General features: G+C 40.9%; 1 protein-coding gene across 5 annotated transcripts in view; it reads left to right on the forward strand.

The window, feature by feature from the left end:
- HACE1 (HECT domain and ankyrin repeat containing E3 ubiquitin protein ligase 1) overlaps positions 1-27,386 on the forward strand; it is an 80,559-nt gene that overhangs the window by 46,021 nt on the left and 7,152 nt on the right. For all 5 annotated transcript variants that reach the window (XM_026653962.2, XM_026653966.2, XM_026653974.2 and 2 more), the window contains 4 exons: positions 5,342-5,538; positions 18,007-18,138; positions 20,922-21,020; positions 21,296-21,366. In XM_026653962.2, the coding sequence (XP_026509747.1) occupies positions 5,342-5,538; positions 18,007-18,138; positions 20,922-21,020; positions 21,296-21,366 (499 nt within the window). The remainder of the gene's footprint in view (positions 1-5,341; positions 5,539-18,006; positions 18,139-20,921; positions 21,021-21,295; positions 21,367-27,386) is intronic.

A 27,386-nucleotide genomic window follows, 5' to 3' on the forward strand; every position in this document is an offset into this window, starting at 1 on the left:
GTGCAGTACCCTTATGGGGATATGTTGTCCCTGGCATTGAGCTGCAGAACAGCCAGAAAACCAGGGTCCTTTGGGGAGTGCACGAGAAGTCTTGCACGAGGGTGACTTCATTTCCCTACCCTACATATGAGAGTGCACCCCCTAAGTGCCTCAGGTCTTTTGCTGCTGCCACTGCCACAGAATGCTAATAGAACTTGCCTTCATGATCCCAGGGCTAGATCTTCCTTTATCCTACCTTAATATCTTCTTGTAATTAGTTGGCTTAGAGTAGTATAAGGTAGTTCGTTGTAAATATCCCTTCCCTTGTCCCAGATACCTTTTACCAACACTGTGTTGAGCCATGAGGTCTCATAAGGGCATCAAGAGATGTGCCTCCTGCCCAGTGATCATACCAGAGACAGGTGCTTTCATCTGGTGCTTGCTATGTCTGGCCGAGACCCACTAAGTAACTGAAAGTTTAATTTGCTGTTGAGTCCCTCCCTGCTCTAGAAGGCAGAGTCATTTCAGGCTCTAGGCTCATCTAGCTTCTCAGTGTGCCTACAGTCTTGATAGCCTGGGCTAATTGATGGTGCAGAGACCCCAGCCTCAGCGCAGAAGTCTTCCTATGCAGGACCCATGATGCGTTTTACTGCTCTGGCCTCAGTGCCAGCTTTTTATCATGGGCTTGAGACCAGAATCTCTTTGGCCCCATGCTGGGAATGAATCCTTCACCTAGCACCAAAGCTCAAGTTGGCACCACCTTAAAGGTTTCCTCAGTCCCAGTGCTAACACAGGAAGTGCCCATCTTGCCACCTGCTCCTCACATGATGATTTGGCACTCATTCTATTCATCCACTGATGCCTCTGCCTCAGCTCTACAGGGGCATTCAGAGGTCCATTCAGGTAAAAGGAAGGAGAAGCAGCACATCTCCTCATGAGGCCCATAAAAGAGAGAAAAGGAGTTGTTGTCTCTCTCTTGTATTCTCTGACACACAAGTGCCTCAAAGATTCTCAAATGACATCTCTTTTCCATGCTCCTGTGGAGCTGTACATCTCAGCACCAGTTAACTTGGACTTCTAACCAGTTCAGATCCCAATAATACTTTGGATCTTTCTGTGTCTGAATCTACTAGCCACCCTACAGCATGCTTTTCCACTGCTTGACTCTGCACTGAAACTTAATCCTCCAGTCCCAACCCACAGGTGCCTCTGAATATCTAACCCCTTTGGAGATGAACTTTACACGGTCCCCAGAATTGATCTCAGGGCACTGGACCTCTGCTCTTGTCTTAGGTCCAGAAGTCATGGAAATCTACCATAGGCTTTCTTCAGCTACTCATGTGGCTGTACATACAGGACTCTGAAGACCCTTTTGGAGGCTGAGACCAGTCCCGGCACTGACTGTGGCACTAGTTCCAATGCCCCATCTGGCACCAGGCCCCCACTTGGCATTGATGCCCTCATAGTACCTATCATTCATCCAGTGCCAAAACAACCTTTCTCATCAGCACTGATGCTGCCATTGAATCCAGTAGATGTGCAGGAAGACCTACCTATATCTAAGGAATGGGATGAGACTCTTTCAGAGTAACCATCTGAGTCCCCTTTGGAGGAACATACAGATAGTACCTTTCCTGAAGACCAAATTGGTGCTTCATCTGTTTACATTCCTGACAATCAGACTGTTTCAGGGGCTACTGGGAAGAATGGCAGATACATGTCAGCTGCAAATGGGTCATGGCACCAGAGAGATCCAATCCCCTGTTTGACATATTACAGGTACGGACTAGTGAGAAGTAGTCTCTGCCTCTTATTCTTTGATGGGCTGAGGATGACAGAACTATTTGGCTATCTCCTTTTTCTTCCTTACCTGTGTCCAGGTGAGCAGACAGTGGTGTCTGCAGCATTAGAGAAAGTTAAAGGTGGCAAAGTGTCTCTTTCCACTCCTAACCGAGGGATGTAAGCTGGATGCTTTTGTCAGGAGAGCCTACATGTCTAGACCTCCCAAATGGCTGACTACTAAACCATCTTGTCCTTCTGCAGTTACACTTTGGGGGACCATGAGCCCCAGCTTGGAATCTTGACTGGAGGAACAGAAGGAAGTAGCTAAGTCCTTGGTCACAGAGAGTTGTATGCTCACAAGACACTCTTAAGACCAGCATATGATACCTCAGACACAAGTGCAAGGAAAATGGCTTAGTTTCTCCTCCTACTGTTTCTGGTGCATGATTACTTTGGATCAGTGGATAGTGGACACCAGTGATGGTGGATACTCCATCCAGTTCTGCACCAGGCCACTTCACCATTCTCTCCCATCTCATGAGAGAGTCCTATTGGAAAAAGTGGATTCCCTCCTCAAGAAGGGAACCATAAAAGAGTTTCCATAGGAATACTGAGGGAAAGGATTTTAACACCACTGTTTCCTGATTCTCAAGAAGAGTTAATTTCTGAGGTCCATTCTGGATCTCACAAACCTCAACAGATACAGAAGAACGTCTCTTCCATTTCCCTGATTCCCAGGGTCACATAAGGAAGATCAGGTGGCTGACAAAGGACTCGCTAGATCTCAAGCTGAAGTTCCTTCAATCTTTGAGTACCTTTTACACTTAGTCTCAGGATTTAGTAGTCTTAGCCTCTCCCTGAAGGTCCACATGGCAGCAATATCTGTTTATCAGAATGTTTTGTTAAGGACAAACCCTTCTTTCACTTTGCAGGTTCCTTAAGGGCATATTAAATGTTCCACCCCCTCGCCAATCCCAGTTGACACGGGATCTAAATCTTGTGCTGGTAAAGCTAATGGGACCCTCCTTATGAGCCTCTCGCTCAGACTTCTCTCAAGCATATATCAATCAAAATGGCCTTCCTGATAGCAGAGGTAATTGGTAGGAAGATGAGCAAGTGAGCTTAGTACTTGGATCACCGCTTCGCCCTATGCTGTGCTCATAAAGGACAAAATCATCCTGAGGCCACATCCCAACTTCATGCTTAAGGTAGTCTCAGATTTCCATCTATCTAAGGCCTTGGCTACACTTGCAAGTTACAGCACTGTAAAGCCTCCCCCAGTGCTGTAACTCACTTCCCGTCCACACTGGTAGGGCACTTACAGCGCTGTATCTCCCTGGGTACACTGCTGCAGGTACTGCACCTCCCCGAGAGGAATAACAGCTGCAGCGGAGTGGCTATGAATCACGGGTGTGAGTGTAAACGCTTGCAGCGCTGTACTAATCATCTTGTCAAGTGGCCAATCCTCTCTATTGTTGTGACGGGCTGCAGGAATGCGGAAGTGCCGGTTTCAAAGCTCGTACCACAGAGAGAAGCAAACAGTTTGCAGCTTGCTTTGAGTGAGTAAATGAATGAGCAGAGGGCCGGGAGTTCGGAACTTGCAAAATAGAGAGCTGACATGTTCCAAAAAGCACTCTCTCCCCCCACACTCCCTGTCACAATCCACCCCCCCTATCCCGTTTTGAAAAGCACATCGCATCCACATGAATGCTGGGATAGCTGCCCATAATGCACCGCTCCCAACACAGCTGCAAATGTTGCAAGTGTGGCCACACCACTGCGCTGGCAGCTGTCAGTGTGGACAGACTGCAGCGCTTTTCCCTACTCAGCTGTACGAAGACAGGTTTACCTCACAGCGCTGTACAGCTGCAAGTGTAGCCAAGGCCTTAGTCTGTTTCCTTTCTAACACCTCATTCCCACCCAGGGGAAGCAGGTCTCCATACACTAGATATAAGAGGCTACTGTGCTTTAGCTGAAAAAAACTAAGCCCTCCCACATACTACAAATAACCTATTACCAGACACTCTCACAAGACTACATGTTACTATGTTCCATACATAATCTTAGCTAGGAAAACAGTACCTTATTTGAAGACCCATTCCACAACCACCACCTCAGTGTCAGGGGCCCATCTTAGGCTGGCTTCCCCTGGTGGAGACTTGCAAAGAAACTGTCTGAGAATTCAGTGTACACTTTCACCAGTTGCTTCTCCTTAGACTTAACATCATGCTCCAGTGCCCGGTTTCGTGTGGCAGTTATATGGTCCATATTTAGCTAAGAACTCCTCACCCACTATCTACCTGGTTGAGCCATGCTTACTAAACTCCCATAGGTGAGAAGCATATAGGTTGGTAACTACTGTGGTTAGAGAATTAGCTCTCTGTATTCAAGCTACTGGCCCTCCTTCCTCTTTGCCGTGGAGTAACATCAGGACACTGTAGTCTGGAAGAAGGAACTGGGGCAATTCCTTATGTAGCGTAGGGTGGTGATGTCACTCATACATAAGAACTCTCGTGCACCTGCCAGTGGAGGTGGTTTTGCAAAGTAGCTTGACACCAGGGGTGCCTCATTGCAGTGAACTGTACAGAGGTAGTTCTTGAACACTTACTGGTAAGTAATCTTTCACATTACTGTGCAGGCAGAAAAGAAAGCTGGAACTAAATGTGAAAGAAATTTCTTTGGCTCTGGCTGTGACTGTGTAATAGGCAAGGAGTGACCAGGGCTGAGATTGGAGGAGCTGTTGATCTTCCCTCTTTCTCCATGGGTTCACAGTGTGGGGAAGATGTGGAAGGATCAGGTTAGCAGTGGTGCTTGCAAAATGTATGCTGTAATTGGATGTGTATTTGTGGAAGGGGATAAACATAGGAAATTCTAAAACTTTTCTGTGCTCAGCTGAGCCTGTATAATAACTCTTGCTTTTTAGCCTCTTTACATTATAAAAGCAAATCTGGAAGTTGCTTTAGAGTTTCACAATTTAGTTTTTGTACTGAAAGTGATTTGTAGCTGGACCACAGTTGTTGCTGAAAGAGTAGCCGGTCTCACAGGAAATGGGAGGAAAAAAAAAATCTAAAGAGCCAAGGAAATTAATTTATTCTGAGTATATAAAAGACCTCCATAACTACTTCGTTAGTATTTTTCTTCCAACTACAAACTGCTTTTTAGTGAAAAGAGACATTTTTTTAATATACTAAAGCAACTGGTTTGGTAAAACTTACTGGTTGTAAACACCTGTTGGACTGGTGTATTTTCGTGAGGCTGAAGGTGCATGGTTGAAAGCCTTGGGCTTCACAGTGAGGCTTGAGTCAGTGTCCCAGGAATGTACACTTGTTATAGCTTATTGACTAAATGGTGTGTGACTTCGGTTCACCAGGAGAGTCTACCTCAAAGGACATGTTTTACTTTCTATGGCTGTGTCCAAAATACAGAAGATATGGCGAGTTTAAATTCTGCTGTGTATCATGACTATAAATGTTTTTTCATCCCTGCATTATTCCAGTCACTCTCTAGAGGGCAATCTTCTACCATAGAACAAGCAGGCTAAGGCAAACTGAATATGTGGATTTTGATTTTATTTTCTCAGGTATTCCTGTAAATTATCAGGATGTGGCATCTATTGATCCAGAGTATGCAAAGAACTTGCAGTGGATTTTAGATAATGATATCAGTGATCTTGGGCTGGAACTGACCTTCTCTGTCGAGACTGATGTGTTTGGAGCAATGGAAGAAGTGCCTTTGAAACCAGGGGGTGCAAGTATTCTTGTTACACAAGACAACAAAGTGAGTGTTCAGGTTTATCCAGAAGTTACTGATGAGAACAATTGAACTGATTTATGAGTGAGTAGAAGCATAAATTATGTAACTAAAGTAATCATACCTACAATATTAAAAAGCTGGCAAAATGGTCCCTGTTTGTATGTGTCAATAAATTGGACCACTCTTCTGAAGAAAGTTCTTTAAACAGCTCTCGGAAATTGTCTGTCTCCTCCTTTTGTTGGAGTTTTTATGAAGAAAAACAAGGTAGAACTCAAATGAAGGATTTTTTAGAAGTGACATCATACCATATTGCACATGGTCAAGCTCTTGGCGGGGGGTGGGAGTGTAGCGGAGAGGGGGAATATTAACAAGGAACACCTGTGTGCCTTTCAAAAATACAGCTGTAGGTAATGTTGCTTAAGTGTTGCAAAATTCACTGTTAAACATGGCCTGCTCACTAAACAGTGTAGTATTTAAGGTGTGTTGGGAAGAGAAGTGCAAAGCACCCAAAACTTCATTTGAAGTCAGTAGGAATTGTGCTGCTCAGCTATCCAGACAGTTTGGTTTTACGTTATCATTGAACAAAACACGATGCGAATTCATTCACTAAATGGAAAGGAATAGGATTTTGAAATAAACTTATTAGGCCTTTCATCTTTCAACGATTCCAGGCTTATTTTATGAGCCAAAAACAAAGTTTAACGATATAACATTTTGATCTATGTAAAGCAGAAGCTGACAGAATTATAACTAGGTTAAAATCTGTGTGCTAGTGCAGGTGGGCCTAATACTTAAACACAGTACTAAAGCAAAGTTTGTTTCTGTTCTATGTGTTAAATATTTTGTAAACAACTTGCTGCTGCTTGTGCTACAGAAAAACTAAACCTAAATTAAATATGTACTGTATACCCTGTGGCTATAAACCTCTGAAAATTGAATGATATAGTGAAATGTAAAGAGAATTTCTTTGGAAAAGATAGAGTAAAGTAGACTTCTAAAATTTAGTACTGTGATTTATGTTTCATACACTGCCTACATGAAGAAAGTCATTAGTCTGTGGTGTATAATTACCATAACAAGAGTTAAAACAGTACCCTTTGCCCAGCCTCTTTTTAAAAATTTAGTTCTAAGTTATGATATAACTTACCTTTTTTTATTGAATTTTGTCCTTCATTCAATAGCTAAGTGTATTCTTCATACTGTCTTTAATGTTCAGTATCTGGTAATATGCCTTCATGCTACTGACACTTCAGAAATTTACCATTTGTGTTTTCTTCTTTAATATTTCGATATGTATTAAATGGTTGTGTGGTGGTGGTTCTGTTACCAGTGTAAGTACACTGTGTATGAATAGATTTTAAAGGAAAACTGTGCTCAGTTTATTCAATGTAGTGGTCTGAAAGTTTCCATGAGAAGCATTTCCAACCATGTATAAATTGTTTAGTATATATGAAAATAGTTTTAATCACAGTTTTATTTGTGACATTAACAGTCTGGGAGTCCAGCATTGTAGAGTCATATAATCCTTTTCAGTGTTAAGCAAATGAGCATCAATATAGTTAGTGTTAAAACTTTAACACTTCGTAGAAGAGTCAAGCAGACATTGTTCCAGTCAAATTCTGTACTTCCTTTGCACTGGTTCTGATTTCAGCATACTATGTATATTATATGTATACATAAATTATGTGTATTTATCTAGCTTTTTGTTGGTAAGATATTTGGCTGTTATATTGGCAAATGACCACTTGGTGTCCTCATTTATTTAAAATTTTCTTGTTTCTGGGACTTTGACAGTGAATCCTTAAGCATAATCTTCCTTTCTATCAGGACAGAAATGTCATTCAGATAACTAACATGCATATTATGAGACTGATTCTCCACTGTCTTGTACCATTCATAATTGGTTTTCCACCCCTTTTGCACAGGTGTAAATGACTACACAATGCAAGTCAGTGGAGATTTGGCCCCTTTATCAATATTATAAATGGATGGAGTCAGGGAACAAATACACTGTTGCTTGATTCCAATCTCTTTTAAATTTTTAGTATAATATATATTCTCTTAGTATAATATATCCCACAATAATTTGTGGTTTCAATGTTGCCATTATAAAGTCTATCGTCCGTTTACAATGCTCTTTTCAATTTGAATGAAGTTGAAAATTTGCTAACATGTCATCCCTAATCTAATATTTAAATTCTTCTGTTTGACTTACCCTACAAGAATTTTACATATTTTAGTTTGATAGTTATATTTGCTTTATAAATAATCTCATACTACCTCAACTACATGCTCAACCCTGACATGAAGAGATCACCTCTAGAGGTGATATCTGTATTTCCTTCTTGTCCTTAGCACCTTTTGATGTTGCTAATTGTTATGGTGACTTTTGAAATATAGATGTTAGTCCCTTAGGAATGTGGAGATTATCAAACTATTTAATGACACAGTCATACAAACAGCAGTTAGAGGGCAATGACTTTTTTGCTTCCTACTGATATGGGTTAGATTCAGTCTAATGCAGGGGTGGGCAAACTTTTTGGCCCGAGGGCCACATCTGGGTATGGAAATTGTATGGCGGGCCATGAATGCTCACGAAATTGGGGGTTGGGGTGCGGGAGGGGATGAGGGCTCCGGCTGGGGTTGAGGGCTCTGGGGTGGGGCTGGGGATGAGGGGTTGGGGGTGCAGTAGGGTGCTTCGGGCTGGGACTGAGGGGTTCAGAGGGTGGGAGGAGGATCAGGGTTGGGGCAGCCGGTTGGGGTGCAGGAGGGGGTCAGGGGTGCAGGTTCCGGGCGGCGCTTACCTCACGCAGCTCCCAGAGGCAGTGGCATGTTCACCCTCCAGCTCCCACGTGGTGGCATGGCCAGGCGGCTCTGCGTGCTGCCCTGTCAACAGTCACCACCCCTGTAGCTCCCATTGGCGGTGGTTTCCGTCCAATGGGAGCTGTGGGGGTGGCACTTGGGGCGGGGGCAGCGTGCGGAACCCCTTGGCTGCCCCTCCGCATAGGAGCTGGAGGGGGGACGTGCCACTGCTTCCGGGAGCCGTGTGGAGCAGGGCAAGCCCCCGACCCCGCTCCCTGGCGGGAGCTTGAGGGCCAGATTAAAACGTCTGGGGGGCTGGACGTGGCCCGGGGGGCTGGATGTGGCCCTCGGGCCTAGTTTGTCCACCCCTGGTCTAATGATTTAAAAGTCAAGGACTCTGTATCCTATGTCAGTTCTTGGACACACCTATTCAGTAAATTATTTTCTTAATGACCTGGATTTGTACTGTATAACTTAATGGCTCTGGCAGATTTGAAAAATGCCTTTTTTTAAAAAGGATCCAAAATATGTAATAATTTTATACTGCAGTCTTTCTTCTCCAATAAGTTTAGAATATTTTTCTGTAGTCTACAGTGTAATTGTTTTTGTAATTTAAGAATAAAAAATTGCCCTTCACTAAAACTTGTACTAACATCTGTAGGAGGAGGGAAATTCAGTCTCTGAAGAAGTTCATTATTGTGTGTCCAGTAGGGGGGTACCTGTTGAAAAGTAATATCATCCCAACCAATTCAGAAAGTCCTGGGGCACAAAGGGAAAAAAATAATGCTAATCCAGTCCAGTAGAAGAGGGATGTCAATTGAGAATGACACATACTTATTTAAAACAAACATTTAGTTCAGCAGATAAAAACTGAAGAAATTTGTATGGATGGTGTTGAAAATAGGATATACAATTTCAATAAAATAGTCTATAGGTTGCTATCCAACAATGACAACTCACAGGGTCACGTGCTCTCATGTGGCTTCATAATACGATCTGTGAGGAGCAAGATCATGAACAAATGTCACACAGGAATGTGCATGCTCGTACTGAAGTCTCAGCATAATGCGTGGCCCTTTTTTCTATCACTTTTTCACACCTGGCTTCCTCAAAGTGTTAACTTTTATTGATCATTGCTCTCTATTCTGTCCTTGGCTATGTCTTCAAATGTATTGTTCTTTATGCTGCATGAGGTGAGTTTCTACTTATGGGTGTCTCTTTGAAGTGTTTTGTTGACCACCCATACTGTGCTTTCAAGAGTGCCAGCTCATAGAAAACTTTGTTTTCTGGAGTATGTTGTTGCCCACTCTGATAACATGATCTGTCAGTCTAAGCTGAGCTTTGATCATTTACTTGGCCTCAACTGGCCTCAATTACTGTTTTTGTTCTTTCAAGGATATTAATGTTTGAGACTTTGTCTTGCCAGTCGACTTTCAGAATAGAGTGGAGGCAGCATGTGTGACATTTTTCAAGTTGCTTAATGTGTCTGTGGTAAATTGTCGATGTTTCACACCTGTCTAAAAGGGATGCTATTACTGCTGCGTTGGGTATTATCAGTTTTGTTAAGTATTGGATGGTGTGCTGGTTGAGTATCCTATGGCAAAGTCTTCTGAAGGCCTGGCTTACCTTTAATATTCGACTTGATCTTTCATGATCCAGCGAACCATCTGTTAAGATAGTACTGCCCAGGTATGTAAAGTTATTGACAGTCTTTGGCTTAAACAATCAGTGGTGATATTTGGCTGGTGGTTGGTTGGAAGAAGACTTGTATGTTTTTTTCCAGGCTGATGGTGAGTTGAAACTGTTTAGTTGCCTCAGAGAATCTGTCAAGGATAAGCTGTAGATCGTTTTCACTATGGCTAAGTAGTGCACAGTCATCCACAAAAAGGTCTTCACATATGAATTCCTCAAGAATTTTTGTATTTGCAGTAAGCCTTTGGAAATTGAAGAGTTTTCCATCAGTTCCGTACCTTACGTAGATGCCCTTTGGAAGGCTGGACTTTGCGTAATTCAGAACAGCTGCAAAGAAGAGACCAAAAAGGGCCAGTGCCAGCACACAGGCTTGCTTCACTCCTCCATTATATATGGGAAATTGTTTAAAAGGTCACTATCTGAGAGGACTTGACCAGTCACGTCTTTGTGAAATTGATATATGATGTTGACAGATTTGGTGGAGCAGCCAAACTTTTCTAGAATTTTCCAGAGGCCATTTCTGCTCACAGTATTGAACGCTATTTTTAGGTCAATGAAGACAGTGTACAGTTCTGTGTTTTTGTTCAGTATTTTTTTTCCCTGAATCTGTCTCTCAACAAAAACCATGTCTGTGGTGCCCTGACCTGATCTAAATCCACAGTGGCTCTTTGGTAGAAACGTATCTGATACTGTTTTGACAAACTGATTGAGCAAAATATGGGTGGTGAGAATTTTGCTACTAACCGATAGCAGGGAAATACCCCAGTAGTTACCACAGTCAGAGTTGATGCCTTTATTTTTGTATAGTGTAACTGATTGCATCTTTGAAGCCCTGAGGAAATTGCTTGGCTTCCCATCTTTGATTTCATGTAGATAATTGACAGCATTTAGGCCTGAAAGTTTGACAAACTTCATTTGTTTGATAGCTCTTTGCACTTCCTCAACGGTAGGTAGGTGGGCGATTTCTTCATATATGGGGTCAATTCCTCTAGCACCTGTGGATTGATAGTAAAGGGTGATTCAGTGGCTCAGTGAAGTGTTGTACTCATCTTTCAGAGATGCCTCACTTGTCCTTGATTAAGGTAGATCCATCTGAATTCTTTAGTGGAGCTGGTCCAGATTTTGATGGGCATAAACAGCTTTCAGGAAATCCTAAAACAAGGTTATGCTAGTATTGACATAATGCAGTGTTTCTTCTGCTTTCTTTTCCCACCAGTTTTCCTGTAGGAACGAATGCAGTCTTTAAACCTTGGCTTGCGGGTACTTGAATTTATCTTTCTTTAATGTTGGTTTTTGTCATTTTGCCAAGACATACACATTCTTTTGCTTGAGGATTTTTTCATTGAACCAATCCTGGTGCCATCTTTGATTTATGGCTAGAATATCTTCTGAACCTTGAAGAATGGCTGATTTGAATATATTCCACTTTTACAGTACAGTATTGGTTGATGATGTAATGTTATCAAACTTTCCCCTAAGTCTTCCCTTAGTTTTTCTTGAAGAAATGGATGTCTCTGCTTTGCTATGTTCAATTTTAGATTTAATATCTTCAGCCGAGGGGCAGCAGCATGTAATTTAAAAATGACTGATCATTGTGTGGTGAGTCCAGCTGTTCACCCCTTGCACTGCTCTGGTGATATCAATGTCCCTTTGCCGTATAATGACAGTCATTCAGGTGCCAGTGCTTTGATCTCAAATGCATCCAAGAGGTTTTGTATTTGTCTGCTTGCTTAAATACTGTGTTGGTAATAGAGCTCATGCTCAGCACACTTGCTGAAGTAGGAGACTATTGCTGTTCATTTTTCCAACTCCATTGGTCTTTATTACACTGTTCCAAGCCTCGCTATCTTTTCCTACTCTGGTATTAGTCTCCCATGGATAAATCTTCCAGTGACTTCAGAAAGCCTTTTCTAATGGCAAAATAAATGCCATAAATCCTTTCTTCCTCTGCTGTTTTCTCTTTCCAAAAGATGATTAGCCACCTCCTAGTTCAGCGAGCCCCAAACTTTTGACAGTCGTGCCCCCACCCCTGTCCGCATCCCCCCATCTACCTGGAGCTGGGAGCAGGGACATGGCTCGGGGGTAGGGAGGGGGGAGACACAGACAGGGTAAGGGGGCCAAGGGTGGGGCTGGGAGCGGTGCCGAGGCTGGGGACGGAAGCAGAGCTGCAACTGGGCTGTAGTGGGGGCCAGCAGCTGGCCCATGGCCAGGTGCTGCTCCGCTCCCAGCCTTACCCCTAGCCTTCGCCCCGGACCAGGAATGGAGCTGTGGCCAATGGGCGAGGCTGGGTGCTGGTGGGGGGACCAGGAGCAGAGCCATGCCAAGGCTGGCAATTGGGCCAAGGCACAATGCCAGGAGCCAGGGACCTGGCGGGGGGCTGGGTGGCGCTCCCTCCCTGCCTCTATGGGGGCTGGTCTGGGCCCTGTTGCGCCCCCTCTGGATGTTCCTCCATGCCCCCCTAGAGGGGCACACCCTACACTTTGGGGACCTCTGTCGTAGTTCCTTTCTGGAGCCTTCTTCTGCAAGTCGTCTTTTGCTGAGGGCAGCCATATTGATGCTCCATCTTGCAAGTTCCCTTGCAATTAATAATGTACACCTTTCAGGTCTTGATGTGTTATCCATTAGAGTCCATATGTTCCATATCCCCATGGTGAGAGCTCTTGTTTTGCTTACAGAATGACCACGTGTGTGGATGATCCACCAGATGTGGTAAACTGTCCAGATTAGAGTTGGGCAGGCAATATTATGACACTTTTGCTGGCCTCTTCCTTTATGGGGGTGAGCAGTGCTGTCTTAAAAGGGGCTATTCAGTCACCTAGGATGTTGCCTAACGTCCTTGGTGCCAAGGATGAAGGTTTGTGACTGACTTCCAGTATTCACCTACACCTGACAGTTCACCACTTGGCGTTGCTGGAGGACTTCCTTTCTATGATGCGTGAAAGGCAATCTTGGTCTCTTGGCTGCTGAAGTCAAAGACCAGTGGCTTGAAGGGTCATAAAGACTGGGAACTTCATTAGCTACATTGGATAGCCACTAATGTCTTTGTCAAGCGGTGCATATATCATGGAATGTTCCTGCAGTACCTTTCCCTCTGTTGAATCAAAAGGACTCCTCTGCCCTGTCCACCAAAGCAGATTTAGTACAGATTCATAGAGTCTAAGTCCAGAAGGGATCATTGTGATCATGTAGTCTGACCTCCTGTATAACACAGGCTGTAGAACTAGAGCATATGGTTTTGATTTAAAAATTTTCAGTGATGGACAAGACACCATGACCTTGGTAAGTTGCTCCAATGGTTAATTACTCTCATTGTACTTTACATCTTACTTTCAGTCTGAATTTGTCTAGCTTCACTTCCAGCCATTGGATCATGGTATACCTTTCGCTGTTAGATTGAAGAGCCTATTATTAAATATGTTCCCCAGTAGGTACTTACAGACTGTAATCAAGTCACCGCTTAAACTTCTCTTTGTTAAACTAAATAGACTCAAGGAGCTCAGTCGCTATGAGGAAGGGTTTCTGATCCTTCAGAGATTCTTGTGGCTCTTCTCTGAAGCCTCTCCAATTTATCAACCTATTTGAATGGTGGATACCAGAACTGGACATGGTATTCCAGCCGCTGAGGTGAAATAACCTCTCTACTCCTACTTGAGATTCCCCTGTTTGTTATGCATCCAAGGACTACATTAGCCCTTTTGGTCACAGCAGCACACTGGGAGCTCATGTTCAGCTAATTATCCACCACAACCCTCAAATCCTTTTCAGTGTCTTCCCAGGAGAGAGTCTTCCATTATTTAAGTAAATGTTTACATTTAGCCCTATTAAAGTGCATCTTGTTTGCTTGTGCCCAGTTTACTAAGCGACGTAGCTTGATCTGTATCAGTAACCTGTCCTCTTCATTATTTACCACTCCCCAATTTTTGTGTCATCTGCAAACTTTATCAGTGATTTTGTTTTATTCCATGTTGTTTAATAAGAACGTTATAGTAAGGGTCAAGAACTGATCCCTGCGGTACCCCACTAAAAACACACCCATTTGATTATTTCCTGTGTACAGATACATTTTGAGACCTATCAGTTAGCCAGCTTTGAATTCGTTTAACGAGTGACAAGTACATTTTATATATTTCTAGTTTTTTTTTTTTATCAAAATGTCATGTTGGGACTAAGTCAAAGTATACTACATAAATGCTATTGCCTTAATCAAGCAAACTTTTGTAATCTCATAAGAAAAAGATATCCAGTTAGTTTGATAGACTCTGTTTTCCATAACCCATGTTGATTGTTGTTAGTTATGTTACCCTTCTTTAATTCTTTCCCGTATCAACTGTTCCCCTATCGTGCCCAGGGTCAATGTCAGACGGACAGGCCTATAATTACCCGGGTCATCCTGTTTCTTTTTTAAATATTGCCACATAATGAGCTTTCTTCCAGTCTACTGGAACTTCCCTGGTATGTTAACTTACTGAAAATCATCATTACCAATCCAATGAGCTCTTCAGCCAGCTTTTAAGACCCTTGGATTCAGGTTGTCTGGAACTGCTGATTTAAAAATGCCTAACTTCAGTAGCTGCTGTTTAACATCCTCCTTATATACAAATGATTTTTTTTATAGCCGTCTTTGCTTCCCTGTTAAATCAGTTTTGTGTTTTTGTTTTTTAAAATCATTATGGCCTTCTTCCTCGACTGTGGGATTGTGGCTTTTTGGGCATCTAGAAAAGTGTTCTTAACCCATTCCCAGTCCCATGCATGTTGGAAATAAGTATTTCCAGAGGTGTCTGTCTCTCTCTCTCTCTCTCCATGGGTTCCCTCAACCTGTTTTAGCCTGCCATTCAGTGGTGTCCTTGGAAGAGACTGGAATCTTGGTTGAAGATGTACTTAAGTAACCCTTCTCCTCTTGCAAGCACTTCACAAACATTTAACTAATCATTCATCTCACTCTTATGTTACTACTACTTTTACACTGAAAAGAGAATTTCTTCCAATTTTGAAGAGACTACCAATTCCTGTTAGAATAAAGTATAATTGATTTCTTTGAAATTGGGCAGTCTTTCAAAATAGGGATATTTTTTTAAATGTTGCAAAGAGTCCTGTGGCACCTCATAGACTAACAGACGTATTGGAGCATGAGCTTTCGTGGGTGAATACCCACTTTGTCGGATGCATGACATGACTGGGAATGGGTTAAGAACACTTTTCTAGATGCCCAAAAAGCCACAATCCCACAGTTGAGGAAGAGGCCATAATGGTTTTAAAAAACAAAAACACAAAACTGATTTAACAGGGAAGCAAAGGCAGCTATAAAAAAAAATCAAAAACCATGCATCTGACGAAGTGGGTATTCACCCACGGAAGCTCATGCTCCAATATGTCTGTTAGTCTATAAGGTGCCACAGGACTCTTTGCTGCTTTTACAGATCCAGACTAACACGGCTACCCCTCTGATACTTTTTAAATGTTGTCACTTTAGACTTACAATAGAACCTCAGAGTTACGAACACCTCAGGAATGGAGGTTGTTCGTAACTCTGAAATGTTTGTAACTCTGAACAAAACATTATGGTTGTTCTTTCAAAAGTTTACAACTGACCATTGACTTAATTCACCTTTGAAACTTTACTATGCAGGAAAAAAAATGCTGCTTTTAACCATGTTAATTTAAATGAAAGAAGCACAAAAACAGTTTCCTTACCTTGTCAAATCTTTTTTACACTTTCCCTTTATTTTTTAGTAGTTTGCGTTTAATACAGTACTGTACTGTATTGCTTTTTTTTCTCTGCTGCCTGATTGCGTACTTCTGGTTCCAAATGAGGTGTGTGGTTGACCGGTCAGTTCGTAACTCTGGTGTTTATAAATCTGAGGAATCTCCATTGTATAAATGGGGAATTGGAGGCAGAAAGGTTAATTGATTCTCCAAGAACCAGCTGCTTAGATGCTGTGGTGATGGGTATGGTATAAAAACTTAAGTAGAAACTGTGTCCAAATTTGTTGTTTTGGAACAAGACAGTGTCACAGATCTGGCAGAGTTCCCCCTGTTGGACTTTCACTAAACAGCTGTGAGGAGATTCAAATGCTGAATTCTCTGTGCCCTTCACTTGCTGGGACTGGGCAGAGCCTAGGCACCGTTCGTGGCTTTGGGCCTCTAAGCACACACTTGAGAGGCACACTTTGTGTCTGATGCCCCTCATGGGAGTGGGGACTCCATTGTCCCATTGCCTAAGCCCTGAAACTAGTGCAGTCTCCCCCAAACATCCCCAGCAGCTCTTGAACAGTCCCCAGAATCCTACCAAAGGTGTGAGCCTTCTGGTTTACAGTTCACCTCTTGAGAGGTTTGAGAGCCAACAGACAGACTTTGTACAGGATCCAGAAACACCATTGTTCTCCACTTAGCACAAGAAATATACAGATGTGTACAAAATAAACACACCTATATAAATTTCCCTGTCTTGGGTTCTTCGCCATTTTGAGAGTTCTTTGCGCTTGGGCAGAGTCCCCCGGGGTGCCCAGGATCCTTTCCCTGCAGCTCATGACTTTTCTTCAGAAACGTGGAATCTTTCCAGCTCAGCTTGCTTTCTCTGACCTTGGTTGGTGTTACAGTTCAAACAGACCTCTGCTACAAAAGCATACTTGTTTCTTCTACACCTGCCCCAAGCTTTCTGTCCCTCTAAAAGGCTTCTCCCCGTGAGTTCTTTTTAAATCCTCCTCTGTCACCTCCCTCTCTTTGTTCTGTTTGGGGAATTTTCCAGTCTCTCTACTTTTCCATCCTTTCAGACAAGTTGGAGGAAGCAGCATCTTCCAGCTCCAGTCAGCCTCCTTAGCAAAGCGATTTTTTCAGTCCAGCACACGTTAAGATTAATGACTTTCCATTGTCCCTGGTCTGGTAGGTATGTGCTACAGTCCATGTTAGCACATGATGGATTCCACGTCCACATAGAAGAATTCCCCGATTAAATTTTTATAACAACTTTATAACATCCAAGCAGAATTTATAAACTGTACCTAGATTCCCCAAATCATCACAGACATTAACTCAGTTAATCTGTTTGGCAGTTAAATCTGGAAATACCTTTTTTTTCTCTTCATAATTAGAAATCATGTATCACTTGGAGCCAAAGTTGATTTAACTTAGTTTTGAGAAGTCTTGGCATAAGTTTAGATTCCCAAGTAGAAAGATGTCTACATTGAGTAAAGAGAATGTGTTGAAGACTTATATAGTGTGCATCAAGATGAGCTGGAATAGACTGGTAAGCTGTGCACGAGCACATGGTGCTGTGTTCGTGGTCCAGGCAGTGTAAAGCTGGAAGAGGCTGTCTTTCTGTCCCCATTTGAAAGTCCCTTTTCCTTTTTGACTGCTCCATAGTAGTAGCAGTTTGAATGATAAAAAGGGCCTTGTTTCATTTAGTGTGTATCTTGGAAGGTGGAGAGTGAGAGGTTCCCACTTGCAGATTGCTTAAAATGTGTGGGGTACAGTATTTCAGTGGTGTCCAACTGAATATTTTCATATTGTAGGTCTTTTGTTTTTCTCCTGTTTAGTTAAAAATAAGAAAAGGAAATTCCATCCAAACTGATGTTTGAGGCTGTATTGTTCATTCAGTCAGAAAATGACAATGTAAAATTCCATTAACATTCTTGGTCTAGATCCAAGCCCCTGCTGGGACTGTGCTGCATTGTCATTCCAGAAGTAGTCTCCAAAAACATGCCCCACAAGATATGGCTGTGTTACATACATTTGTATGGGCAAAAAGGAAATAGAAGGGTGCTTGCTCAAACTTTGTAGGTGTCTTTTTTATTTTTTTTTGAGGCCTTTTGAAAATGTGGCCATGTGTGCTGCAGTTGCTAGCCTCAGTTAGGTGAGTGAAGAATCCATTCAAAGCCGCAGCTAGAATTTACTTTGAATTATAATCTTAATGTAGGCAGGACTATGTTCGTGCATATGTATGTTTATATATTTTTACCATAAAATATCTCATTTTAATGTTCTCAATATCTTTCATTGCAGGCTGAGTATGTCCAACTTGTTACTGAACTTCGAATGACAAGAGCCATTCAGCCTCAGATAAATGCTTTTTTGCAAGGATTTCATACGTTCATACCACCTTCTCTTATACAGCTTTTTGATGAATATGAACTGGTAAGTAGCAGAGCCTATATTTGTAACGGACAGCATTCAGCACTTCATTACTAATGTAACGAGGTAGAAGTAAAGCTCAGTGTTTTGAAAGATAATTTGATATTCATGCTTTAGTTTTCACTTCTATAGACCTGCTCTGAAACTTCTGTACTTGTTCACTCTGATTACCTTAGGTGAGCATTTTCCTGAAAGATGGTAGTATTGATCACTCATTACAAGAGTAAAGTCTTGCTTTGTAATACCCAAGATAGAAAGTGAATATGTCTTGTGGTGTCCATAAATCCCTTCAGTAAACATCAGGAAACGTTCCTATTGCCTAGTTTATTTATCTTCACCCACTTCCCACTTTCTGAATCAAATTTACTTTCCTAAAAAATCTTTGTGTAGTTGCTCCATTTTTCATTTCTGACTACATATATACTTAATACCTTGGAGAAAGTGACCACCAGTCAGGGCCTTTTCTGCCTGTTTTCCATGATATTCCATGGTTGTTTCCCTGTCTGTTTGGATGTTTCTCCTCTTTCCTTCTTCCTAAGCCACAAAGTCACTTGGTGTAAAATTTTCACAATGATTTAGAAGCCTAAAGTCTCACTGAATGTAAAAATATAGATCATACTGTAAGCATTAAATATTATTTAATGTAAAATTAAAGATTTTTTTCCAATTTAAGATTGGAAATTCTACTTATACCCGAGTATTGTAGTTAAACTAAACACCCAAATCTTTTACTAAAACCAGAAAATTCAGAGCAGAAATTCTACAAAAATCCTTCTTATGCAGCCTTGCCCCATTTATTTTATTTTATTTTGAAGGGTAAATTAGAGTTCCAGCCTCCACTACGTACATGTGCTGATGTTACAAATTTATAAAATGCCCTCATGTTTTTCTCCTGCAAAGTATATGTGTATTTGTGCACACATTTGGGGTGTCATTGGAGGGGGAACAGAGAAGCCACTGAAAATTAATTTCCTTCCCTTGTTCTCAAAGAAATACAGACTTCAATTTCTTCAGCATTTTGTCCTTTGTCTTGCTGGTAACCTAAGATCCTGGTGTACATAGTGCACATGTGCACACACATGCAAGCTCAAATACAATTCCAAGTTGTCATGTTGGGGACACCAGTTCATTAGACACACTATCTGAAGGAGTTGAAATATTGCCCTGTGATTCGTTATATATGCTATTTTTGGTAGAATGTTGAAATTACCCTCCCCCGCCCCCCATATTGTAGATTATGCTATACTGCCAGTCCACTGAGTTCTAATTAGAGGCCTTCACAAAAGTTAAGCATTTTTTTCTTCTGTCCCCTCTCAGGGATGCTTTTTTGATCATTAAGTATATCCTCCCCTCACTCCTGTTCTGTTACTGTCACCTTGATTAAGGTGGTGGGGTCAGTCTAGAACCCGATCTTCCATCCTCACATCAGCAAGGTGTGTCAGACAAGTGTAAAGAACACTGTGCCTCTTTTGCTCCCTGTCCTTCTCTTCTCCACAGTGCATTCAGCTCCTGCTGGGCAAGGAACAAAACACAGCTTTAAGCTCCAAATTTGGCCTTCTGAATAGTAGTTTGTGGTACAACCACTAACCTGTGCTTCTATAAATTTAAAAACTGATATTGATATTTTAATATAGCATTTAAAATATTATGTTAAAATTATAATAATGTTTTATTATTATTAAAAAGGAAAACCTGTCATTTCAGGTGATCACTTACAGGCTTAAAATTTCTTAACCTGTAAAATCTTTACCAGGTCTTATTGTATAGATAGCAACTGATTCAGACCTTTCAAAATGAAATTAACAACTCAGTCTTCCAGTTATGCAAGTGTTTTGGTTTTTAATATTCAAGTATGCTTTCTAAGAGGATTTTTTCCTGTATCAGAAGTCTGTGCAACAATAAAACACAAAGGATTTCTCATTCTGATATAAGGGATTTAATGTATTTTATATTAAGGTTGAATATGTAGTTGTGTAGTATAGTGTAGACAAACTTGGAAGCCCTCATACACTTAACTATTCCACTTAGAATCCGTTTTATTAAAAAGGGGTTCTGGTGGCTATAAGACAATGCTTTTACCTACTTTGACACTGTATCTTTGACTTCTAGTTTCATATCTAAAATATTAAGTTGTCTTAGTCTGGAAGTAATGAATTAGTAGGGTGCCCCTTCTCATTGTCTCAGCGTACGTTGATCCTCCAACTCAATGGATTTTTGGCATCACTCTACTGAGAACAGCCTGTTTAGAAAGATGCCAGTCTTCCTTCTGTCTCACAGAGATTTGGATTATCTCTGCCGAAAAGGATGAAAGTTGCTTCTCCCTTGCCAGGAGAGGAAGCCAAAGAAAAATGACCTCTAGCTGTGGCACTAGACTTTTCCAGTCAAGGAGAGAGGTTTTTCAGCCAATTCATTTCTGTGCATTGGAGGGCTGGTAGTCTGCAAAGATCCACCTTGCCTGCAGGATGGGTGGATAGGTTGGCTCTAGTGGAACTCCAGTACCAGGACTGAACTAGCTCCCTTGCTTACACTGCACTGATGACTTGCAGGTGGAATTAAATAATACACAAAGGTTTGCCTGTCTTTTTTTAAAATGTAGAAGACTCAAGGATCTTGTATTATAAGCTTTGATATCTTATTTATTATTAGGAATAAAGTATTGAAAGGAAATTGGAACAGAAAAGGCGTTTTGGTTTCATTCAGGATTATTCTTTAATTAAAGCAACTGCACTCTTCAAAATTAATTGTTTGTAGAGAAGACTAATCAAGATTTGTTTTTCCCCGTGAAGGAGCTGTTGCTGTCTGGTATGCCAGAAATTGATGTGAGTGATTGGATAAAAAATACAGAATACACAAGTGGCTATGAAAGAGAAGACCCTGTTATTCAGGTAAAGTCCCAGCTGAATGGATGGAGAATATTGTATTTTAATCCTTCAAACTTTTTGCTACTTTTGGATGAAAACTTACATTAACCAAAGTATTCCTATAAATCACTTAAGATGGGAATGTCTCATAATAAAATGAGGTCTGAATCTGACTCGGAGCTAATTTCTATAATTTAAACCATAAATTTTTAAATGTGCCCTTATTTGTTTATATCTTCTTTCAAATTTAAAAAAAAAGTTTTTTCATTTTCCATTAAACAAACTTATTTTTCGTTTAGTGGTTCTGGGATGTTGTAGAAGAACTAACTCAGGAAGAGCGAGTGTTACTATTACAATTTGTTACTGGCAGGTGAGAAATATTTCTGTTTATATTGCATATATTACAAATACTCTAGAGTCAACTGCACTGCAAATGGAAAGACACATTTCATGACCAAGAATTGTTTGTTTACTTAACTGGGCAACCTGAATACTCACTTAGGAGTCTGTTTGTTGATATGTAAACAGTTTTACTGTTTGTTACCACCAAAATGGCTAATTAGTATTTATCAACACTTACTGTAATTTTGGTAGTCACTTAGTTTTATTTCATCACTTATTCCTGTGCATTATACCTCTTGTGTGGTTAACTTGCTATCTGTAGCTATCATAGATATTAACTTTTGCCCATTGTTGTGGTATCTGAGAGTTTTACAAATATGTACGTAAATCCCTATCTGAACGGGCAGTTGTCATACTGCTCTACCATAGAACACTCTTGAGTGTCCAAACTCCTCTTTCTTTCCAAGTTGGTTCTTTTATTGGCAGTTAAAATAAACAATGCAATATAAAGTTTCACTCCAGACTAGGCTGTTCCAAGAGTTTTCCCCCAGGATGACTCTGTCCCAAATACTAGTTCCTTCTGTCATGAGTCACTTGTGTCTCCCTTTTAATGAGGAAGTTATATTCAAGCAGGGGTTAAGGAGCTCCACCTGCCATAGAGAGTACATGAGTCAGTGAATGTCACAATTTCCATGCAAGGTTCAAATACCTGGTTGCAGGGTAGGTCAACAGAAGATCCTGTTTATACCACTTAAGTGGTCAGTGTGTAGGCCTAATTTTTCTCTTGCCCTTCTTTCTGGGAGGCAGGTAGAATTTAAAAGACAAGAAAAATTACTTCTGTCTTCTCTCCCACATCTTTGAAATGGCAGAATAGTGGATTTTTCTTTTTCCTGTTAATTTTGTGGGCAGGCAATAAAAAGAGGGTATTGCATTTTTCCCTGGAGGGAGCCAAGTTTGTGGTCATCCTTTGGTCTTGTGGCAAAGAGTTCCACAGCTATAGGTGGCCACCAAAAATGTCTCCAACCCCCATTAGTCTCATTGTATCTATTAAGAGCTTCACTGTCTCCAAGGATCATGGTCAGTTTAGGGGTTATTAGTGAGAGTCTTGATCTGTTCTTCCATCCCCTGCAGAACTGACTCCTGCAGTTCTACCTGCATTACTTCCAGGTCTCCGTTTCTAAATTAGCGAAATCTGTTTTTTTGCATTAGTCCAGTTTTGCTATTCCTAAATCCAGAATGGTACTTTGAAAAGCACTGGTTTGGGATATGTGCTCTAAGTGGAATCCATTGTGTTTATAGCCTTGTTAATGAACTAGGGGGATTCTGACACGTGTCCCCTGAAATTGACTAATACCAGCCTTGTTAGAATGGTGTTTGTTTTGTTTACAGATCACATACTGCTATGATGTTAGAGCTTTTTTTAACAGTAATTAAATTTATATTATTGTTGATGCCTTTAAAGCTTAGGACTGGAACTTGGCAGAAATGGCTCAGATTACTATTACTTTTCTGCTATGATGTATCTGCTTATGGTCTGAGGTTTCGGCTAAGCACGGCTGGTGCTGGAAACCTATTGTTTCTTCAGTGAGCAAGAAATCTTCTTGGCCTTTTGAGCATTATAGATAGGCTTGGAAGCATCAGCTTTTTATTGGTAAATGTCGGTAAACGTCAATTTCACTATACATGCACAAACCGAAGAAAAAATATTTCCATTAATAATAATTGAATTTTACAGATAGGGAAAGTAAGAAAAATTATGCTTGATAACTTAATAGTTTGATTTAAGGATATTTACTCTGTGTATTTTGACATGTGGTGTTGACCATTTGTGTTTTAATGGCTATAAAGCTTTAACTTTTTTGAATCTGAACATCTATCATTAAATAATTGTCTGACCTGCCCATTGTTTGTTCCCTCATAATCTTGCACAACTGTGAAAATTTAAATCAACATTTGAAAAAAATGCTTAAAAATAAACCAATATTATCCATTGAAATTTATGAAAAAATAAAATAAAATCTAATTCTGCCAAGCTTAATTATAGGCAACAGTGAGAGGACACTTTTTCAAAAGCTACCAGAGCTGACGTGCACATATAAATCCAGTGACATCTCTGGAAATATGGGTGTTTGGGCATGAAAAACGTAGAAGCAAGGTTGAGCGGTCTATTAGCCAAAACTCTAGTCATAATATACGTAATACAAACAAGTGTACTGAGGTCTGATTTTGTATTTATAAAATACCTGTCAACAAACTCTTTGCAAACCCCTTAAATTTTTCCACCTGGATGTTTTGCATTTTCCTGAATGAGGAATTTGTTTTAAGAGTCTGCATTTGCTGGGTAGCACTTTTCATTAAGAATTTGCATTATTTTTTCATTCCTCTCATTCCAGCCTGAGTATACCTTTAGTGCTACTTAAGTGAAAAATCAGATATCCTTTTTTCCAGCCAGAGACCATAAAATGTATTCAATGGATCTAGTAAAAAAAATTATGATAGTAGCTTTAATGTTTCATTGATGTCTTTAAGCATATCTTAAATGTCTTTTCCTCTTGCAGTTTTGCCTTCACTTAGGAGTAATGGAAGTCTGACTTTTGATGATTTCAGTGTAAAACAGTATAATTTTAGATATACTGGGAAAGTCCTTTTTTAATAGGCTGTTCTTCATGTTTTCCGTAACACATGAGTGGCACAGTTTGTGCAAAAACCTCCAGGTGACACTCAAGAGAAGGCGATTAGGTAGTCCTGCGCATACTCCATGCCCTTTGATTTTTGGATAGTTCTGGCCTAAACTCTGTGGTAAGGCCCTCTGGTTTCTTTGATGCTGTAAACTAGAAATTCTGAGGCAGCTTCAAGTAAATCCAAAACCTGAGGTATTAATTGAATTAAATATGGAAAGGAGTAATGCAATCACTGCCATGTTGCTTACTGGTGGCTTTTATATCCATTTTTTTAATTCTGTGTCTAAATTTTCAGTGACACAGATTTTTGTATTGACAATAATGGAAATGACATGAGATGCCAAGTCATAGAATCGGTAGCTAATAGCTGGATGAATGAGAGACTTGTTGCTAAGTTAGAAGGCCTGAGTTTTATTTTGTATTTGAATGTGGAACTCTAACTGTTGGTAGAGCAAAATATCATCATTCTCAGGAGGAAAAATCATGTTGGGGAGATACAAGCGGTAAGCACATTACAAGTGGATACTTTTATAATCTTTTCTTGTAACCATTCTGAATTGTAGCTCTAAGCACAGTTCCATTTGAGAAACTTTGTTACTGTAGAAGGTATAAGCACAAGCCTATATATCCATGGGTGACCCTAAATACTGGAAGAAGAAAAGTTGTCTGCTAAATCTCATTGTGGTGATGGTTTGTATTGGTTATCTGTTGGATATGAATAACTGGTACTGATATTTAGCATGTAAATATTTTTGAACTACCATTAATTGGATTACTGTTAGACTATAAAATCCTTTATTTAGTCACAAAACATACATGGCACTGTAAGCCCTCTCCTTTTCCACTACTTCACCCAGTAGGCTCTAACCCTGTTTGAAAGAGAGAGTGCCACCTAAAATTGAGAAGGTATTTCATTCTCCTTCCCCATTCAATCCTTGCAAAGACTCAGTGTTTTTTCATTATTTTGCAAGCCTATTTTTAAAACTGTACCTGAAATCCAGAATTTTAAGTCGTATTCAAATTCTTTAGAATGTCCTTGTTTCAGATTATTTTATTCCAATACAACTCTTACTGAACAGTATTTTAATATTCCAAGTGAGGGTCTCATAGTAATGTCATTTATATTTTAACATCTTCATGTGCACTTTTTACCAAAATAAGAATGTCAGTTGATATAAAATAATGGCTGCATTTTTATTATACTTTGTGACTTTTCATTAGTGAGAATTTGGGTTGAGGGATCCTTTGGAGTTATGTCTCTATCCAGTTGTCTTTTTTTAAAATTGTTTTTGAATACCATGGGAGGGGATCATGTCTCCTGAGAGAAAACACCACTACTATACAAAACAAAAAACAACACTCCCCGCCCACACCATTGAACAGGTTTTTATACCACAATTTTAAAGATGGCCTCTAATGGTATAGGTACTATGTGTGAGTCTCATACTGTAGGTTAGTGCGAATCACATTATTCAGGGTGAGAATGGATTTATAGTCAAGCTTACAGAATTTCTTTGGTTAATATTTTTCTTAGTGTTCCACAATATTGCAGTAGGTAATTACTCTATTAAGTCACTTTTCTCTAATATACTGGCTTTACTGTGAGAAATACCACACTGTTAAGTCTTGATTCTCTTATAAAAGCCAAAGCTCTGGAAAAGACATGTCAAGAATATTTGGTAGATTAACTTACTTTTATAATGGAAGGGTAGTTTTTTAACTGATGTTTCTTCAACTATAAAGACAACAGGTTTATATATATTAGGAGAATCATCGAGTGCTAACAATGGGCGAGTTACTCAAACACATGCTTGCCTCTCTTATCTAGCGTTTAAACAATTTAACAGCTATCATAAATGGGACAATCCCATTTTCAACAGCATTACAGAAAACATGAATGAGGCAATGAGATTTTCACTATTGGTGAAGATTGGGACCCATTGCTAACAACCATTCTTCCTTGATTGATTGCACATGTCCATTCCACTGTAGGTATGTGTGTGCCTTGTGCACAGTTGTCAGAGAACTTTTTCCCTCAGAGGTACCTGTTAGGGTGGCTTGAGCACCCTCTACTGATGCGTGCCAATATAAGAGGCTGGAACTGCCCCTCGTCCCCCTTCAATTCTGTCTTACAGCCAGTGACTGTGGTTAGAGCACTTCCAGTCTTGCTATCACAAGTTTAGTTCCCTCACTCTCTGTATATAGTCTTTTCCATTTAGTACCTAGTGAGTGAGCTATATTATATAGTTAAGTTTCAGTTGTTAGGTCCCTTTTGGACCAAATTTGATTTTCGATATTAGAGCCATGCCTTACTCTCCAGCTTTCAAGTCTTACCGGTCATGTGCCAGACTGATGCCAGTCAGTGACCCACACCCCAGCTGCCAAAAGTGTCTGGGGTCCCACATCAGTGACAGGTGACACAAAACCTTACTCAAATAAAGACAGAGCAGTGAGACTTAACTGTCTCTTTATGAGGGTGGCACTTCACCCTTCATCAGAGCCATTGGGTTCAGAACATACTTAGACCATCAGTGCAGAGTGTGCCTCCCAAGCCATCTTTGGCACCATGTTCTGTATCTACAGTACCTAAGAAGAGAGAGAGATCTGCCAAGGACATGGTACCTTATCCAGTAAGATCTTGATACTGAGGTCCGCTAAAAGAAAGATTTCTAGGAGGGACTGTGAATGGAAACATTCCCTGGAGTGCTCCACTGCTGCAAAGCGAGGTTCAACAATTCCAGAACCAGTGTCAGGTCTGTCGAGGCCAGCCCCTGAAGTTTCTGTTCCAGACCCAATCCCGGTACTGAGGATGCTGGAAGTCTACACTACTGACAAAGAATTACTTAACCCCCTGGCACCGGTGTCCCTGGCAGTGCAGGAAGGGTTCCAGCTGCTACCGGTGTCTGGTCTCTACACCAGCTCTGCAAAAGCAGGTGGTGCCAATGTCGCTCCCAATACCTAGGAGGCTGGTACAGTCCAGGGGCATGCCACTGTTAATATCACCGGTATCACCATCTCTGGGTTCAGCTAAACTGTCTCCAGTGCACAATGATTCTGCTCCACCGTTCTCGCAGGACTGAGTCATCTTTGTCAGATTTGGAAGTGGGATCTTTTGTGTCCCATACCAGATGGGAAGTTTGCCCTCCATTAGAGCCCTGGAGTCCATGGAAGTCAATGCAGTCTCAATAATAGGTACATTGCAAGTGACAATGGTCTGTCAACCAGGGTATCCACCACCCCCATACCAGTGATTGCTCTGGACACCATGGAGTGTCCTTCCCTCTGCTAGGACCTTTCCTCACCCATCTGAGTTGACTTCCTCAAGGATGCACTGAGATCATTGGCACCACAGACAACAATCTCGGAG

This window comes from Terrapene carolina, unplaced genomic scaffold (assembly GCF_002925995.2).
Source record: "Terrapene carolina triunguis isolate 2854851 unplaced genomic scaffold, T_m_triunguis-2.0 Scaffold42, whole genome shotgun sequence".
NCBI lineage: Eukaryota > Metazoa > Chordata > Testudines > Emydidae > Terrapene > Terrapene triunguis.